At 41.9% G+C, this 18,047-nt stretch overlaps 1 protein-coding gene across 2 annotated transcripts in view; it reads left to right on the plus strand.

The window, feature by feature from the left end:
- The first annotated feature begins 2,751 nt into the window (after positions 1-2,751).
- B4GALT6 (beta-1,4-galactosyltransferase 6) overlaps positions 2,752-18,047 on the plus strand; it is a 46,400-nt gene continuing 31,104 nt past the window's right edge. Inside the window, exons 1-2 of one of the 2 annotated variants that reach the window (XM_077810330.1) lie at positions 3,061-3,107; positions 11,872-11,924. Coding sequence is in view for 1 of the 2 variants with exons in the window: in XM_077810329.1 (XP_077666455.1) it covers positions 2,993-3,107 (115 nt within the window). In the remaining variant the exon portion in view is untranslated. Of the gene's footprint in view, positions 3,108-11,871; positions 11,925-18,047 lie in introns of both variants that reach the window. The other variant, XM_077810329.1, reaches the window with a different exon arrangement.

Below are 18,047 nucleotides of genomic sequence, written 5' to 3' on the forward strand. Positions count from 1 at the left end.
TGTGTCCAGATTACCATGTACAAATATTTTAGATAACTTGAGGGAATTGGCAAACAATTAACTAAACTCTAGTATAGACATGTACTTAGAGAAAGTTAGAAGATTGCTTAATATAATGATTTTCAAACTGTCATCCACAAAATATTTGGTGGTTCTCTGGGGAGAACTAATAGGTCTAATGAATCAAACTATTCTCATTTCCAACTGTTTCTACAAATATATGTGTATTGCACTAAAAGCTGCTAAAAATATTTTTTCTATCTAAGCACTTGCTACACTCGCCACAGGGATACTGATTGTTCATGGAAAGAAGAGCAGAACACCCAATTGTAAATAAGAGTGGTGGTGTCCATGACACAATTTATAGGCCATGTCTATATGTACAGTGCTGCAGTGGTGAAGCTGTACTGCTGCAGCGCATCTGGTGAAGCCGGTCTATGCTGACAGAAGTGAGCTCTGCCCTCGGCATAAAAAACCCACCTCCACAAGTGGCAGAAGCTATGTCGGCAAGAAAAGCTCTCCCGCTGACACAATGCTATGCGCATGAGCGCTTCTGTCCGTGTAACATGTCACTTGGGGGGTGGTTTATTCACACCCCTGAGCGGCATAAATTATGCTGGCATAGGCTATAGTGTGGACATGGCCTAATTAAATTATGGTCCACACACTGGAAAAGTGACAGAAAACTTGCCCTAGGGGTACCCTTATAACCTACATGAGTATAGTGCAGCGTTTATTTGTTTAAAGCCTAAAACAGGGAGCAAAGCAATGGGGACGAGACGTGGATTCATGCTCAGGCTTGTTTCTGCATAGGTGTAAAGAACAAGGTGTGCATTAGTTACAAGGGCCTGGAGACTTCTAGAGGAGAGGTGTGTGGTAGTTACTGGGCATGCCCAGTAGGTGTCTCTGAAACTGGGTAGAGGGTTTCTTTGCAAACATCCACCATCTGAGGTCAGTGAGGAAAAAGTTATAAATGGAGTTGGAGTTTGGAGACAGCCTTATATACTAATTGGTTGGACATTCCAGGGTTAAGGTATGCCTGCTATCGGAATAGCATTCCAGAGCCTGTGGTAGTTAGCATCCGCACTGCCGCTGTAGCGGAAAACTGAGGAACTAGCTTAATATTGACTCCAGGACAGGAACTGCTGCTGGTTGTGAGGATTTTTGGACTGCCAAGGCCATTTTGAGGAGTTCAGCCTGAACTGTGAAGCTGCTACTGTCCTCTGGTTCTGAGGAGAATAGGTGACAAACACATACACTTCTGAAGACACACTACAGAGTGAGAACTTATTTCCATTACAAGAAGGGAGGGCAGTATGCAGATATATGTATACGAAGATATACTTTGTACTAAGTTTACAGCTCTTAAACTGGTGAGAATGCCATAGTTATTTCTGAATAACATTTAACTGTGCAAATTTCTTTCCCTCCCCTGCTCCCTTCCCCAAAGTCCTGAAAAACCTGAGCCCTGACCTGTACTGCAGCAGTGAAGCAGGCTCAGCTGCAGGCAAAAGGAGATTTAAAGTTATACATAACTTAGTTCCCCAAACCCATTACACTCTTTCTTTCTTTTCATCTCCCTTCTGCCGCAACAGACGGCTGCTGCCCCTCCTATCCTTTCTCTGAGCGGCTCCTACCACTCACACATCTTCCTGTTAAAAAACAGTCCATTCGTGCCATTGCCAGGCCTGGCACTATGGCTGCCAGAGGGCACCAGCTGCCGTTGCTCTCGTCATACGGCCCTGGGGCCCACCTAGGGGGAGACAGAGCCCAGCCTAAAGGCTGCAGCCAGGCGTCTTCACACAGTGTCCACGGCCCGCTCTGCCTCCCCCCATGCCCCTTCCCCAGGCACCCATTCTTAACCCACCCATTCTCTTGTCCTACCACTAATAGTCTCTCCCCATGACCCTGGATCCCCCCGCTTCCGGAGGAGAACAACAGCAGCCAGAGCGTCTGGTAAAACGCTCTTCCCCCGATAAAGCAGTTTATTTATCAGCCAACCAGGAAAGCGGATTCTTTTCTCCCTTGTCCCCTATTGGAGCGGCGCAGTCCGCGTTCACTCAGGCCGCGCGAGCTGTCCGGCGCTGCCGCGAGCCTCTGACAGTGTCAGACTAGACAGCTCGCGCGGCCTGAGTGGGCGGGCAGGCGCGCGCCCGCCGAAGTTCTGCAGTTGGTCGCTAGCCCCGTAGAGGCTCGTGCACGTTCCCAACCGCCGCAGTAGCCGGGTCGCTGCGGGGCGGGGCGGCTGCAGCGCGCTCCCCGCCGCCGGGCCGGCAGGAAGGAGCGGCGGGGCGTGGAGGTGACTTTGTCCAGTGGCGGCGGCGATGCTGCTGTTGCTGCCGCCGCCGCCGCCCGTGAGAAGGGAGCAGGCGGCCGCGACTCCCGGCGGCATGAGCAACCACCGAGCCACCCAGCAGCACTAGGACTCCCCCTCCCGCCCCCCGGCCCAGCCCCGGGGTCTGCCACTGCCGGCGGAGGGAGCGGGGCTGATTAACCCCACCCCCCCGCTGTGTGAGGGGCAGGAACAACCGGGCCCGCGGCTCGCAGCGCTGAAGCAGCCACCCCTCCCCCCGCGCTGTCTCCGCGACCCCGTTTCACCTGCGCAGCGGGGAAGGGAACACCGGACCCCCAGGCCTAGTGAGCCGCTCCCCTCCCCTGCGCGCTGCTGTGTTTGCCGCTCCTTCAGCCCCATACCTAGCGCCCACCCGGAGCCCCCGCCCTTCCGATAGCACCCTTGTGTACTAGCCCCTCGCTCCAGCGTCCCTCACACACCGAGGCCCCCGCCGTTCATCTCCTGCCGTCAGACACTCCCCACATCCCTCCGCTCCAGCCCTGGCCTCTTCCCTGCCGCCGGTAGCTCGCCTGAGGCCCTCTCCCTTGGCTGGCCGCGCCGCCGTGCGCTCCATGGGAGTCTGCCGCCTCCCGCTGGGACGTGCCGCCGCCGCCGGCTACTGCTGGGAGTAGGAGGCAGCAGCCCCTGTCCAGGAGGAGGATGTCACTGCTCGGGAAGGTGCTGCGGGTCTCCAATCGCTCCATTGTCGCCTTTATCTTCTTCTTTTCCTTCTCCTCGTCGTGCCTCTACTTCATCTACGTGGCCCCTGGGATAGGTAAGTAGGGAATATCTTCGCGCGGGCGGGCGGGCTAGGTGGAGGGTTATAAATCTCTTAATTTGCCAGAATCCCCAAGTGTGGGGAATATAATTGGGACAGAGGCCCAAGGTAAGAGTGTCTGTCTGTGAGTCTGTTTTGGGGGAGGCTTTAAATAATAATGGGCTTTGCATAATACAACACTGGGGAGATCTTTCAGAGTAAGAGAGATGCCGCAGAAATGGTATTGGATGGAAGTAAATTTAGGTCTAAAACTAAAGGACATTCCCCTCAAGGGATGATGAGAGAGAGAGAGATTGAAGGATAGTTAGGGTGGTACAGTATACTTCTGTTGCACCGTTCATTCAAGGTTTTCAAATGCTTTGTAAAGATATGTAAATACTTTAAACGCCGCAGCTGCTGTAATGCTTCAATGTAGACACGCTCTGCAGCGATGGGAGGCATTCTCCCATCACTAGTTAATCCACCTTCCCAAGAGGAAGTAGCTAGGTTGATGGAAGAACTTTTACATCAACCTAGTACTGGCTGCACTGGTGGTTGGTTGGCTTAATTATGTAGCTCAGAGGTGTGAATTTTTCACATCCTTGAATGATGTAGCTGAGTTGACCTAACTTTTTAGTGTCAACCTGTACACAGTGGCCACAGCAAGGTAACTGCCTAACCATTGTGGATTTTTTTTTTGACATCTCAGGAGGGAAAAGTTTTAAGATGGAATTTCAAGGAATGCAATGAAATGGCTTTGCAGATATGGATGGTAGAACCATCCCAAAATAACAGGAAAAAGCCCACAGGTGCTTGTTGGAAAAATGTTTGTTAGTCAATCACAATTGGCATCATTTGGCTGACATATCAGTATCATATGAAAGAATCCTTTCCTCCTTACCTCACAGAGTTGAAACAGCCGGTACTATAAAGTATTATCTAATAAGCTAAAAGCCCTCTGGTAGAACACTGAAGACAATAGGAATGCAGACTAGAAAAGCAGCACACTAATCAGCGGTTTTCTTATCAGTTTTACCCGGACTTCCATAGTTACTTAAGATTAGCGTTTCTTGTACTGATACTGTTTTTCATTTAAATGGGACTTCAAAAAATGGTACAAACATGTTAAGAGACTGCTCAATGCCAGAAGAGAACAGCCCCTAGCAAAAAAATCAGCCTGGTTCTTGATTTATACCAGTTATCAAGTACAGGGGAGCATCTTTACAATTTAAGAGGTGTATTTAATTTAAGTGGCTCAGGCAGGGGACAGGAAGCCAAAATTCTGTGGGTCTATTCCTGGTTCTGCCATCAGTGTGCTATGTGACTAAAGAATCTTCAGGTTTTGTGCCTCAGTTTCCTCATCTACAAAATTGGGATGATGTTTCTTTAGCTCATACGAGTGTGAAAAATCCACACCCCTGAGAAACATAGTTAAGCCAACCTAATCCTCTGTGTAGACAGTATTAGCTGGATGGAAGAATTCTTCTGTCCACCTACCTACCGTCTCTCAGGGAGGTGGTTTACCTACGATGACAAAAGAATCCCTCCTGTTGCTGTAGTAAGTGTATACACTGAAGCACTTCAGTGGCTCACTTGGAGCATTGCAGCTTTGCTTGTGTAGCGTTTTAAGTATAGACATAGTCTTAGGCACGTAACTTTCCCCATGCATTGTATAGGAAGCCTAGGCATCGAACTTGGGAATGTGGATTCCATTAGGTGGAAATGTGTCTAAATGTTAGGAGTTGCAATGCTGAACCTGAGTTTTCTTTGTTGGTCTAGCCCTAGGTCACACATCCAATTAGTCTTAAGAAAACATTCAGTCACTACTGACATAGGCTGGATTTGAATGTGTGGAAAAACTTTATATGGTTCTGTCACTTTGTTTCCCCCTTCTCCCATCTGACCTATTATCATTAGTCCTCTGAGCCAGCCAGCATGCAAAAGCCACAACAATTTTCAGTTCAATTTCCATCTAAAATATGTTTTTTTTGGTGTGACTCTTATCCCCAATTCCTGGCTTTAAGATCACATCCATTCTAACAATATTAAAGACACGAGGTTGAATTTCCCACCAGCGAATTGTAAAAAGCAAGGCTATGTATAGTAGTCATTCAATACCCCATCAGTGCTTCACTCAAACCAATTCCCCTTCTTCACCAGCTACCTTCCTCTAATCACACCAAGCACATCTCTACCTAAATTGTAGATAACCAATGAGAACTTTTGAAATTCAACTCCAATCGTGTTTATTGGTTATTATCATGTTTGTGAATACACAGGTTTTTATTAGTGTGTGAAAGTGAGAAATGTCTGATTGCAAATGATGTCTGCAAAATGTTTTCCTGTAATGTTTAGGAAAACTTGTGTGAAAAGGTGATCTATGTTAGTAATTATTGTACAGTTGGTATATTAAATGTGGAAATGCAGATGGAAATTGTGTAATATCTGTATGTTAGAATAATAAATGCATTAATCACAATGGAGCTTTGCTGTGGTGAACTTCCTCTGGTTCACCAGAGTGGAGCTCTTCTCCAGCAAACCACAAGAGATTCATCAGAGGGCAGTTCAACTCTGACTTATCACAGAAAGTTGTTGTAGTGGAGCTCCTTTCTGACATGTTTCCTTCTTTTTGAGACCAGAAAGATATGAGGGGGTTAACAGCAGGAGAGAAGGAGGGTTGGATGAAGAGGAAAAGATTGGGTTGTTTATGGGTGATGTAATGAGAGGGAAGAATAATGGAGGAAAGTAGTGGAAGAAGAGGGCATTTTTGCCTTCCCATGTTACATAAGAACATAATAAAAACATAGAATGGCCATACTGGGTCAGACCAAAAGTCCATGTAGCCCAGTATTCTGTCTTCCAACAGTGGCCAATGCCAGATGCCCCAGAGGGAATGAACAGAACAGGTAATCATCAAGTGATCCATCCCGTTTCCCATTCCCAGCTTCTGGCAAGCAGAGGCCTACGGACACCATCCCTGTCCATCCTGACTTAATAATCATTGATGGACCTATCTTTCATGAATTTATCTAGATCTTTTTTTAACCCTATTATAGTCTTGGCCTTCACAACATCCTCTGGCAAGGAGTTCCACAAGTTCCCTGGGAAGACCTAGCCTTCTCTAGAAGGTCTTCAAGTTTGACAGACCTGTTCAGGTCATCAGAATGGAATTCCTCTCTAGCAAACCTTTTATGGTTCACTAGGAGAGGGGGAAGATGCCTCCACCACAAAATTCCTAGTTGTTTGAGTTATACAAAGCTGTAACTTCCCCCTTCTTCCTGCTCCTGTTAGTAGTGGTACTAAAAATTTCCAGTGGAACAGTTTTCCGTTGAAAAATGCAGTTCTGTCAAAATCAAAGGGTTTGTGGAAATGTGTCAAAAATTTAATCAAAATCAACAGGAGAGAGTTGAAACAATTTGTTTAGACTTTGTCGTTTTGATATATTTTGTTTTGTATTATATTAAAATTAATATTTATATGTAATATATAAGTCTTATAATGTGTTTGCCTTCTTGAAGTGAAGAGTTTAAATAGTCTTAAATTAAAATTTGGAACAAAAACAATCAATGTCAGAATTTCTCATGGAACAGAAATTTTTTTTCCTTCTGACCAGCTCTACTTAGTAATGATAAGATCTAGGACATGGGGGTGATTGAGGGGGGTTAGGAGCTGGGAAAGGTTTTATCTGAAGATGCTTCAGGAGTACAGCTATCTATTCTGGAGACCCTCCTGTGGTTTGCAAGAGGGGAGTCCTGAACTGAAAAAAAAACTGGGAAAACTTCCAGATGCGTAAATGCAGGAGTGTGTGGATAAAAGATGAGTTCTGATTTGTAGAGGGCTATGGATAATGTTAGACAGGCACAGAGATTGGTATCAGAGTTGTCCATTGGTCACAAGCTCCCTTCTAGAATCCACTTTTCTGTCTCTAGTGGGCAGACTCCACCGCCTTCCCTCAAATAGTTACAATTCCAAATACAGGGTTTTTTTTCCATTAGTTCTTATTGCATACATAAAGGTGGGAAAAATCTTTCTACAGTAGAACCTCAGAGTTAGGAACACCAGAGTTATGAACTGACTGGTCAAATACACACCTCCGTTGGAACCATAAGTATGCAGTCAGGCAGCAGCAGAGGCAAAAGAAAACAAAGCAAATACAGTACTGTGTTAAACATAAACTACTTAAAAAAAAAAAGGAAAAGTTAAAGAAAAAGATTTGACAAGGTAATCAAACTGTTTCTGTGCTTGTTGCATTTACATTAAGATGGTTTAAAGCAGCATTTTTCTTCTGCATAGTAAAGCTTCAAAGCTGTATTAAGTCAATGTTCAGTTGTAAACTTTTGAAAGAACAACCATAACATTTTGTTCAGAGTTACGGACATTTCAGAGTTACGAACAACCTCCATTTCTGAGGTGTTCTACTGTACTTGAAATGTGGCTTATGAGAGTTGGAGCATGGAAGAAGGGCAGCAGGCTGCCCGTTGGGGCTGAGGAGCTAGGCAATGGAGTGGATGCCAGTTGAGTGGCAATGCCAGGTGAGTAACAGAAACCAGGGAGAAGAGTTCTGTGTAGCTGGAAAGCTTGTATTTCTCATTAGCAGAAGTTAGTCCAATAAAAGATATTACTTCACCCATTTTGTCTCTCTAGGAACCAAGAAGTCAGCTGGGAGTTAAACTTCTCACCTGTGCTCTGTTGGCATGGTCATGCACCCCACTGCTAATCTCTGTGCCTTCACCACAGATACACGCATTATCCATGTCACTGTATATTTTCCCCATTAAGCACGTTTCTGCTCAACATTTAACCCCTTCTTCCAGTTGTTTAGCCCAGCAACTGAGTCCTCAGGCTTGTCTACATAATGTTTTAGTCTGCACCACAGGGGTGTAAATTTTAGTCTGCACTAGCATTTCAAACACTGACTGGCCTGTGTGGATCCTGAAGTTCCCTCATGCATGTTAGCACAGTCCCTTTTCAAACAGTACTATGTTAACATGTACTGGAAACTTTCAGTGTGTTCCAGCAGGGTCCACACAGGCTAGTTAGTGTGCAGTATGCTAGTGTTAAAGCACTGCGTAAAAAAGCCCCTAGTCTGAGGTACTTCTCTGATACATCAAACTGGAACTTTTGATGAAGCACAGGAATTTTTTTAGACGCAGCAGCTGCCTTTGCAAGCTGAGTATCTGACAATTTGGACTTCATCTTCCCATCTCTTCTCTACCTCTCTTCTGGTCTCCTCCAAGACTCCCTTTTTAAATAGGTAATGGGAAGAAGGAAGCAATGAGAGAGGTAGAGTTGAAGTCTGAGCCCTGGTCTACATTGGGGCGGGATCGATCTAAGTTATTCAACTTCAGCTATGTGAATAACGTAGCTGAAGTCGACATACTTAGATTGACTTACTGTGGTGTCTTCACCGCGGTGAGTCGACTGCTGCTGTTCCCCTGTCGACTCTGCCTGCGCCTCTCACGGCGCTGGAGTACAGGAGTTGATGGGAGAGCGTTTGGGGGTCGATTTATCGCATCTAGATTAGACGAGATACATTGATCCCCACTGGATCGATTGCTGCCCACCGATCCGGCGGGTAGTGAAGACATACCCTGAGTTGCCAGTTTGGGAACTTGCAGATCCATTTCAGGGGTTTGGAGGTAGCTGACTTATCTGAGCAGCTCAGTTGGCTTTTCTTGGTGTAGTTCATTTGGGTTATCCAGAATAAAGGGAATAACTGTTTAATTTTAAAATCAAAGAGGCCTATTTTAAAGATTTTATCTGTGGAATTTGGGGCAAGGGGAGGTGTGATTGATTAGATATAGGAAACCAAAGAAAAGTGAGAAACAGGACAAAGTTTATAAAAAGAAAGCATTTAAAAACATTTACTAACTGCAGAAGAAATATTTTTCTAAAAAGTAAGACACAGTCAATTACTCCTGAAGAGTAATCGTGACAAATTTGGAGACTACATTCAATTGAAGTGTGAAACAAGGATTTTTTATTTTTACTTTGTTCCGATTTAAAGTGCAAGTTTAAGTATGAAATCACTCCTCATGTCTCCATAATTATTGTGGCGTTGAATTTTATTTTTACTTGTTTTAAATCTCTGATTATATTTTAGTATATTGTGTGCTTTAGGTAACTCTTCCTTCTGTATGTATTGCATTTAGTAAAAAAATTATGTGGAAAATGGAAATGAATAATTGTCATTTCCAATTAGTTTTGTATCATACAAGTATCTGTTGAGCCATTTCTCTTATTGGTCTTGGTCTTCTAAAATATTGTTAAGGACACTGTCTGTATTTTGCAAATGGTAGATATCAATAGCTTGTACTTAGTTTCTTTTTTGCCCTTATTGTGAATTTAGCTTTTTAAAAATACTTTAAACCAGGATAATGATTAATTACCACTTGCAGAATTCAAATATTGATTTATTACAACTGTATTGTATTCATAATCCATGTATCATAATGGATTATTTTTGAATGAGGTATTTCCATTTAAACATTCAGTGAAGAAGAATAACTAATTGGCTGTTACAAGGGAACCTGTAATATTAAAAATCATGTTTAAAAAAATCTTCACCTGTTTTTGAAAAAAATCTTGGTTTATTAAAACTGAAAGTAATCCAATTTACTTTTCACAATCTGTGCTTATTTACATACTTCACAAAACAATCATTCTATATTTGACTCTTAGGGTATGTCTACACTACGAAATTAGGTCGAATTTATAGAAGTCGGTTTTTTAGAAATCGGTTTTATATATTCGAGTGTGTGTGTCCCCACAGAAAATGCTCTAAGTGCATTAAGTGCATTAACTCGGCGGAGTGCTTCCACAGTACCGAGGCTAGAGTCGACTTCCGGAGCGTTGCATCGTGGGTAGCTATCCCACAGTTCCCACAGTCTCCGCTGCCCATTGGAATTCTGGGTTGAGATCCCAATGCCTGATGGGGCTAAAACATTGTCGCGGGTGGTTCTGAGTACATATCGTCAGGCCCCCGTTCCCTCGCTCCCTCCGTGAAAGCAAGGGCAGACAATCGTTTCACGCCTTTTTTCCTGAGTTACCTGTGCAGACGCCATACCACGGCAAGCATGGAGCCCGCTCAGCTCACTGTCACCGTATGTCTCCTGGGTGCTGGCAGACACGGTACTGCATTGCTACACAGCAGCAGCAACCCATTGCCTTGTGGCAGCAGATGGTGCAATAGGACTGGTAGCCGTCATCGTCATGTCCGAGGTGCTCCTGGTCGCCTGTGTGAGGTCGATCAGGAGCGCCTGGACAGACATGGGCTCAGGGACTAAATTTGGAGTGACTTGATCAAGTCATTCTCTTTAGTCCTGCAGTCAGTCCTGTTGAACCATCTTATGGTGAGCAGGCAGGTGATACGGATTGCTAGCAGTCCTATTGCATCATCTTCTGCCGGGCAGGCAAGAGATGAGGATGGCTAGCAGTCCTATTGTACCATCTTCTGCCGAGCAGCCATGAGATGTGGATGGCATGCAGTCCTTCTGCACCGTCTGCTGCCAGCCAAAGATGTAAAAGATAGATGGAGTGGATCAAAACAAGAAATAGACCAGATTTGTTTTGTACTCATTTGCAACCCCCCCCCCACCCCCATCTAGGGGACTCATTCCTCTAGGTCACACTGCAGTCACTCACAGAGAAGGTGCAGCGAGGTAAATCTAGCCATGCATCAATCAGAGGCCAGACTAACCTCCTTGTTCCAATAAGAACAATAACTTAGGTGCACCATTTCTTATTGGAACCCTCCGTGAAGTCCTGCCTGAAATACTCCTTGATGTAAAGCCACCCTCTTTGTTGATTTTAGCTCCCTGTAAGCCAACCCTGTAAGCCGTGTCGTCAGTCGTCCCTGCCTGTGTCAGAGCAACGGCAAACAATCGTGCATCTGAGTTGAGACTGCTGTCCAGAGCAGTCACAATGGATCACTCTGGGATAGCTCCCGGAGGCCAATACCGTCGAATTGTGTCCACAGTACCCCAAATTTGACCCGGCAAGGCCGATTTTAAGCGCTAATCCACTTGTCAGGGGTGGAGTAAGGAAATCGATTTTAAGAGCCCTTTAAGTCGAAATAAAGGGCTTCATCATGTGGACAGGTGCAGGTTTACATCGATTTAACGCTGCTAAATTCCACCTAAAGTCCTAGTGTAGACCAGGGCTTAGTCCTCATCCTCAAAGAAAACATGCACAACACCTTCAAAAGACGAGCCTGGGAGCTTAAGTTCATGACTTTGCTAAACACTAAAAATCATGGACTGAATAGAGACACTGGATTTATGGCTTATTACAACAATCTATAACCTACTAAATTTCCCCCCTTTACCTTTTTTTCTCCTTTCCCACCTATGACTGGAGAGTGTTAATAGGCCACTTCACCTTGAATGGTCTCTTGAAACGTGTGTTAACTACTTATACTAAACAATCCGTTCCACCTTGTATTTAGCTGTGACACTGAGTACATTTCCCAGATCTGAAGAAGAGCTCTGTGTAAGCTCAAAAGCTTGTCTCTCTGACCAGCAGAAGTTGGCCCAATAAAAGATATTATCTCACCCACCTTGTTTGTCTAATATTTCAAGTGCCTTTTAGGTGGACAATAAATGTCAAGCAAGTAGAATCTAGTTGAACTGACAAAAAAACCCAGCAACAACATATTCTTATACACTTTGGCTGTGTTCTTTATAGATGAAATGGGAGGTGGAAACCAGAGGGGAAAGAAAATTTCTAAATTTCCCCACAATAATGATGCTGTTAATCAATTGTCATGAAAATACATTCACAGGGATACCACCTACAGTAAGGAAATTACTCAAAATTCTTCACAGAAAAAGTAAGGTAGGTAACAATCATCCAGAATTATTTTCATTTTTGAAATAGTTTGTAAATCTTGATGTCATCTGTGCTAATTAATGGTGATCTGCTTGCTAGAATTGAACATAAGAATGACCATATTGGGTCAGACTAATTGTCCATCTAGCTTTGACCAGAAGACTGTATACTATGCCAGGTGCTTCAGAGAGAATGAATAGAACAGACAATCATCAAGTGATTCATCCCCTCCCAGCTTCGGGCAATCAGAGCCATTGATAGACCTATCCTCCCTGAACTTATCCAGTTCTTTTTTGAACTATGCCATAGTTTTGACCTTCACAGCATCCCTTGCTAATGAGTCCCACAGATTCATTATGCATTGTGTGAAAAAGTACTTCCTTTTGCTTGTTTTAAACATGCTGCCTATTAATTTCACTGGGCGAGCCCTGGTTCTTGTGTTGTTTACTCCTTCCCATAACACTTTCCTATTGTCTTCCACAACAGTCACAATTTTATAGATCTGCATCATATCCCCCTTTAGTCATCTTTTCCAAGCTGAAAAGTGACAATCTTTGTAATCTTTCTTCATATGGAAGTTGTTCCATACCCTTAATCATTTTTGTTCCCTTCTCTGTACCTTTTCCAATTCTAGTATATATCTTTTGATATGGGTGACCATAACTACACACAGTATTCAAGGTGTGGCCATACTATGGATTTATATGGTAGCATTATGATACTTTGTCTTATTTTGTTAATGTCTTATTATCTATCCCTTTCCTAATGGTTCTTAACATTATTAGCTTTTTTTTACTGTTGTTGCACATTGAATAAGGGGAGGTTTAGATTGGATATTAGGAAAAACTTTTTCACTAAGAGGGTGGTGAAACACTGGAATGCGTTGCCTAGGGAGGTGGTGGAATCTCCTTCCTTGGAAGTTTTTAAGGTCAGGCTTGACAAAGCCCTGGCTGGGATGATTTAACTGGGAATTGGTCCTGCTTCGAGCAGGGGATTGGACTAGATGACCTTCAGGGGTCCCTTCCAACCCTGATATTCTATGATTCTATGAATAGATGTTTTCAGAGAACTGCGAACAATGAATACATAATTTCTTTCTTGAGTGGTGGTGACTAATTTAGACCCCATCATTTTGTATATATAGTTGGAATGATGTTTTCCAGTGTGCATTAGTTTGCATTTATCAACATTGAATGTCATCTGCCATTTCGTTGGCCAGTCACCCAGTTTTGTGAGATCCCTTTGTAATTCTTAGGTTTAAAGCAGACTATGATCTTGAGTAATTTTGTATCCTCTGCAAATTTTGCCACCTCAGTGTTTACCCCTTTTTCCAGATAATTTTTTAATATGTTGAACAGCATTGCTCTCAATACAGATCCCTAGGGGACATTGCCGTTTACCTCTCTTCATTCTGAAAACTGTCCATTCCTGCACTTTGTTTCCTATCTTTTAACCAGTTCCTGATTTATGAGAGGACCTTCCCTCTTATCCCATGACTGCTTACTCTGCATAAAGAGCCTTTGGTGAGGGACCTCATCAAAAGTCCAAGTATACTATACCTATTGGATCACTCTTGTCCACATTTGTTGACCCCCCCGCCCAAAGAAGTCTAATAGATGGTTGAGGAATGATTTCCCTTTACAAAAGCCATGTTGGCTCTTCCCCAATAAACTGTGTACTTGGTAATTCTTGTTCTTTACTATAGTTTCAACCAATTTGCCTGGTACGGGTTAGGCGTACTGGTCAGGGATCACCTCTGGAGCCTTTTTAAAAAATTTGTGTCACATTGGCTACTCTCCAGTCATCTGGTACAGAAGCTGATTTAAATGATAGGTTTCATACCACAGTTGGTAGTTCTACAATTTCATGTTTGAGTTCCTTCAGAACTCTTGGGTGGATACCATCTTGTCCTGATGACTTATTACTGTTTAATTTATCAATTCATTCCAGAACCTTTCCTATTGACACTTCAATCTTGTGCAGTTCCTCAGATTTGCACCCAAAAAGAATGTCTCAGGGGTGGAAGTCTCCCTCACATCTTCTGGAGTGAAGATTAATGCAAAGAATTCATTTAGGTTCTCCTCAATTGCCTTATCTTCCTGGAGTGCTACATTAGAACCTCAATTGTCCAGTGGCCCCACTAAGTGTTTGTCAGGCTTCCTGCTTCCATTTTTTACTTTGCTGTTGTACCAAAATTGTTTTCAAAACTGTATTTGCAGATTTCTTAACTTCTGATAATCTTGTCATTTCTACTTACTAGTTCCCTAGGAGCCTCCACTGGGTTTAGAACCTGCAAAATAGCATGTGGAAGTGCCTATAAAGCTTACAAAGAATGCATCCAAATGCAGAAGTCCAAGTGTCCATGGTGCACAGCTTGAAAACTTACAGCATCCAGCTTTTCTAAAAATATTCAAAAGCACTACTTCAAATTCAGGAACGATAAAGAAATCAAATATTTTTATCTGCTTTTCCAAAAAGTCACTGAAGACTTCCACAAATGAAATTTCTTACTTTCCTACCACTCCAGAATTGGCAAAAATATTCTTTCTTAATTGAGGACCATGTATCAAATCTCAGGTGGATTGATGTAGATTCAGCAGATTCTTAAGTTAGCCATTGATGGAGATGAAAAAGTATGTCTTTTGAACCTTTAAAAAAGTGTTTGAGTTCTGAAATCAAATCTTGCTTGCTACAGTGGCGATAATAGTAGCTCTGAAATGTCTGCACCACGTCAGTGGAGTGCTATGATAATCTTATTTCAGCAGTGTGAATTGTTTCCAATATGTTTCTTTAAAATTCCAATAGTCATCATGGTTGCAACGATCTACTTATAAAAACACTTTGAAGTTACTGGGCCACACTGTTGAGCAGTTACATAGGCAAACAGCAGTATTGCCAAACCCAAGCATGCAAAGATAAGGAAGGCCCTAAACACTCATGATATTTATTTAAAAATAAATTTTGGGTTCTTTTAATTTGTCTTCTGATTTCTGAGCCTGTAGAGAGCAATTGGTTATATTTTCAAGCTTTTCTCAATTACCTTGAAGACTAAAAACTCTGCTTTAGATGAAAGCTGCGATTTCTGGACAGTCTCTTGCTTCCAAAAGCTAGTGTTTAGGCAAAATTTGATGTTTTTCTTAACTTATGATAAAATTGTAAAAGTTGGCAACACTGACAAAGCATCATCAATTTTCCACTTACAGAGGGAAAAAGTGACATTTTTACATTGGCAAAACCAATTTGGGAATATAATTCACCCCAAATTTGGCACTACGCTTTTCTTTGGAAACAGTCTTCTCTCTTCCTTCCTCATTCCTCCCAGAATACCCTGAAAACATGTCTCTTAATCTTTGCTAGGCAACTGGTTTACCAAAAGACCAGCACTAAGAATTTCTTTGTTAGTTAAAAACTGGTTAAACAATTGTGCTCTTCTTAATAGATGTTTTGTGCTAATGCTACTATTCCCAATAGACAGAAATCATTACCATTTATTTTCATTAAGATAAATCAAGTTCAAGGAGACATCCTAATAAGAGAGCCATATTGATATACCATTTCTCTGCTAAGTACATAATACTTCAGTAGTATTTTATTTATATTATCCACAAGAAACAACATTAAAAGAACATTAAGGTTGTAAGTCAAGCACTCAAAAGTTAGGAAATGCCAAAATGAAGGTTACCTTTGCCATCCTAATTTGCCCTCTTCTGCAAATGGGTTATTCTATGGATTTTATGTTTTTTCCACAGGATCACTGCCTCATTTAGTGCTCAAAAGAGACAGCCCTCACTGAGCGGATATGCAATATCTCTGTTTTATCCTCATTATTCATCGTGTGGCTTCATGCCTTATTTACTGCTTTGATTATAGAATTTCCTTTATGAGCTTTTCTATGGTTCTCATCACTGTAGTTCTGAGTGCTTCACAAAGCCTAATAAATTTATTTTTAAAATACCCTGTGACAGGGTGGATTTGATTTTAATCAAATTGATTTAAATCATGATTTAAATCACTAGTCAGGAAGACTCGATTTAATCATGGATTTCTACATAAAAGTGCATTCTTGTTGGTTGTTATAACCTTAATACATATTCTTCACAACTCAGAGATAGATTAGGTTTCATTTTTAGAAGTTACACTCTCTACATTTTAAAGTGATTTATTTTGAAAACTTTTCAGATTTAGTTTTACAGCTATATCAGAAAATGAATGATTGGTTATTTCATATACCAAAGTTAATTGAAGCAGATATTTATGAAGTTATTGGGAGGTGAACTCTTTCCAATTCAACAGGTTAATCATTAATATTTGGAGGATTTTCTTGCCAGGCTGTATTAGGAGGAGAACATCACCAGACAGACATTTACATTGTTTTATTTAACTAAAACAACAACGTTGTATATTCTGGATTTTTTTTCTTCAACAGCAAACATATAATATTTTAACAAAACAAGCATATGAATTTTTGAATTTAGTTAAACGTTCAAGTTTTTTAAAATCAGGTTTGTTTTCGTTAACATTGTTTTTAACTAAAATAGTTATGTGATATATTTAAAAAAAAAAACCCAAGAAGTGGGTTTTAGGCCATGAAATCTTATGCCCAAATAAATTTGTTAGTCTCTAAGGTGCCACAAGTAGTCCTCATTCTTTTAACAAAAATTAAATAGACTATGTCAGCCAGGTCGACATGAGAAACTTAAAATATTGGCTTCTGCAGCTAACTCAGTTGCCTTCACCTTCATTTTCCTTTTTGTTCGTAATCTGGAAAAGGAAAAACAAGCTTTCCTGCTTTTTCAGGTCCCAAACCATTTCTCGATTTGGAATGGATTAGTCCAAAGGAAGAAAATATTCTTTCTACACCAGCAGAAGAAGCTACTGCTGTTAAAAGTGAGATTATCACTTCAACAGACTCTGAATCCAAGTGCTTAAGTGACTTCCACTGATGTGACTTTTTTTAAACATCAGCAAACACCCTTAGCTCTGAAGTTTATTAGCGTTGACATTATGGAGGGATGATTGCTGGATGTCCATGTCATAGCCAACTCCTCTCCTTTCAGCAATAAAACAGCTATTTCCATGCATTTTGTTCAAGGCTACAGAAATAGGCTTCAGGGTACTCAGCATATGTTCAACATTTCTCTTAAACCCAATGTTGAGAACTTTGGCTGTGACAGTGCCATCTATTTTTTCACCATTTGGTTCACAAACTGTCATCAGATTAGGCCAGTTCTTGATATAGTGCTCAAAACATTCCACTACTGAGTTCCATTGCATGTCTTGTGGGAGAGTTAGCTTGGTTCCTCCCACTTTTTTCAGAATAGCTGCTGCAAAGTGGTTGTTACGGAAGTATTTTGCAGTTTTAACATTAGCCTTTATTTCTGGAACACTGAAGTCATTGGCTAGGAGGTGCATCAAATGAGCACTGCAACAGTATGTTATTAGCTTGGGACTCTCTTCACTCTCTTCTAAATCATTTCTTCTCATCTTAGATACATTTGGAGCATTGTCTGTGACCAAGATGCATACTAGACAATTGAATTTTTTTTCACAGTTTGTTACAGCTTTTACTGCAACTTCTTTTAAGTATTCTGCTATGCGTGCATTTCCTGGTGTATCATTTTTTTCTGTAGGAAGACATTCCCTTCTATTGTCACACAAACATATACAACAGGATCATTATGGACATTGCTCCACCCATCAATGCTTAGGTTAACAATTTCATCCTCTAGACCTTTTGCACACTGCTCAATTTCTCTTTCATACACTTTATCCAGCAATTTGGCTTGTGACATCTGCTCTCTTGGGTGGACTGTATCCTGGTCTTAATGACTGAAACATGTTAATGAAGTGTGGGTTCTCAATCATACAGAAAGGAGAGTCTTTTTCATCAATTACATCTTTTTGTAATCTGCTGGTTCTTAACACAAATTTATCTATGGTTGTTTCTGGATGATGGGGATTTTTTTTCCTTTTTTCTACAGGTGATATACTGTGGCTATGTGACATACATGGTGTGACTGAAACACTATCATTAGCAGAAAGAAAAGGAGTACTTGTGGCACCTTAGAGACTAACCAATTTATTTGAGCATAAGCTTTCGTGAGCTACAGCTCACTTCATCAGATGCAC

Source organism: Eretmochelys imbricata, chromosome 2 (assembly GCF_965152235.1).
Source record: "Eretmochelys imbricata isolate rEreImb1 chromosome 2, rEreImb1.hap1, whole genome shotgun sequence".
NCBI classification, from domain to species: Eukaryota; Metazoa; Chordata; order Testudines; family Cheloniidae; genus Eretmochelys; species Eretmochelys imbricata.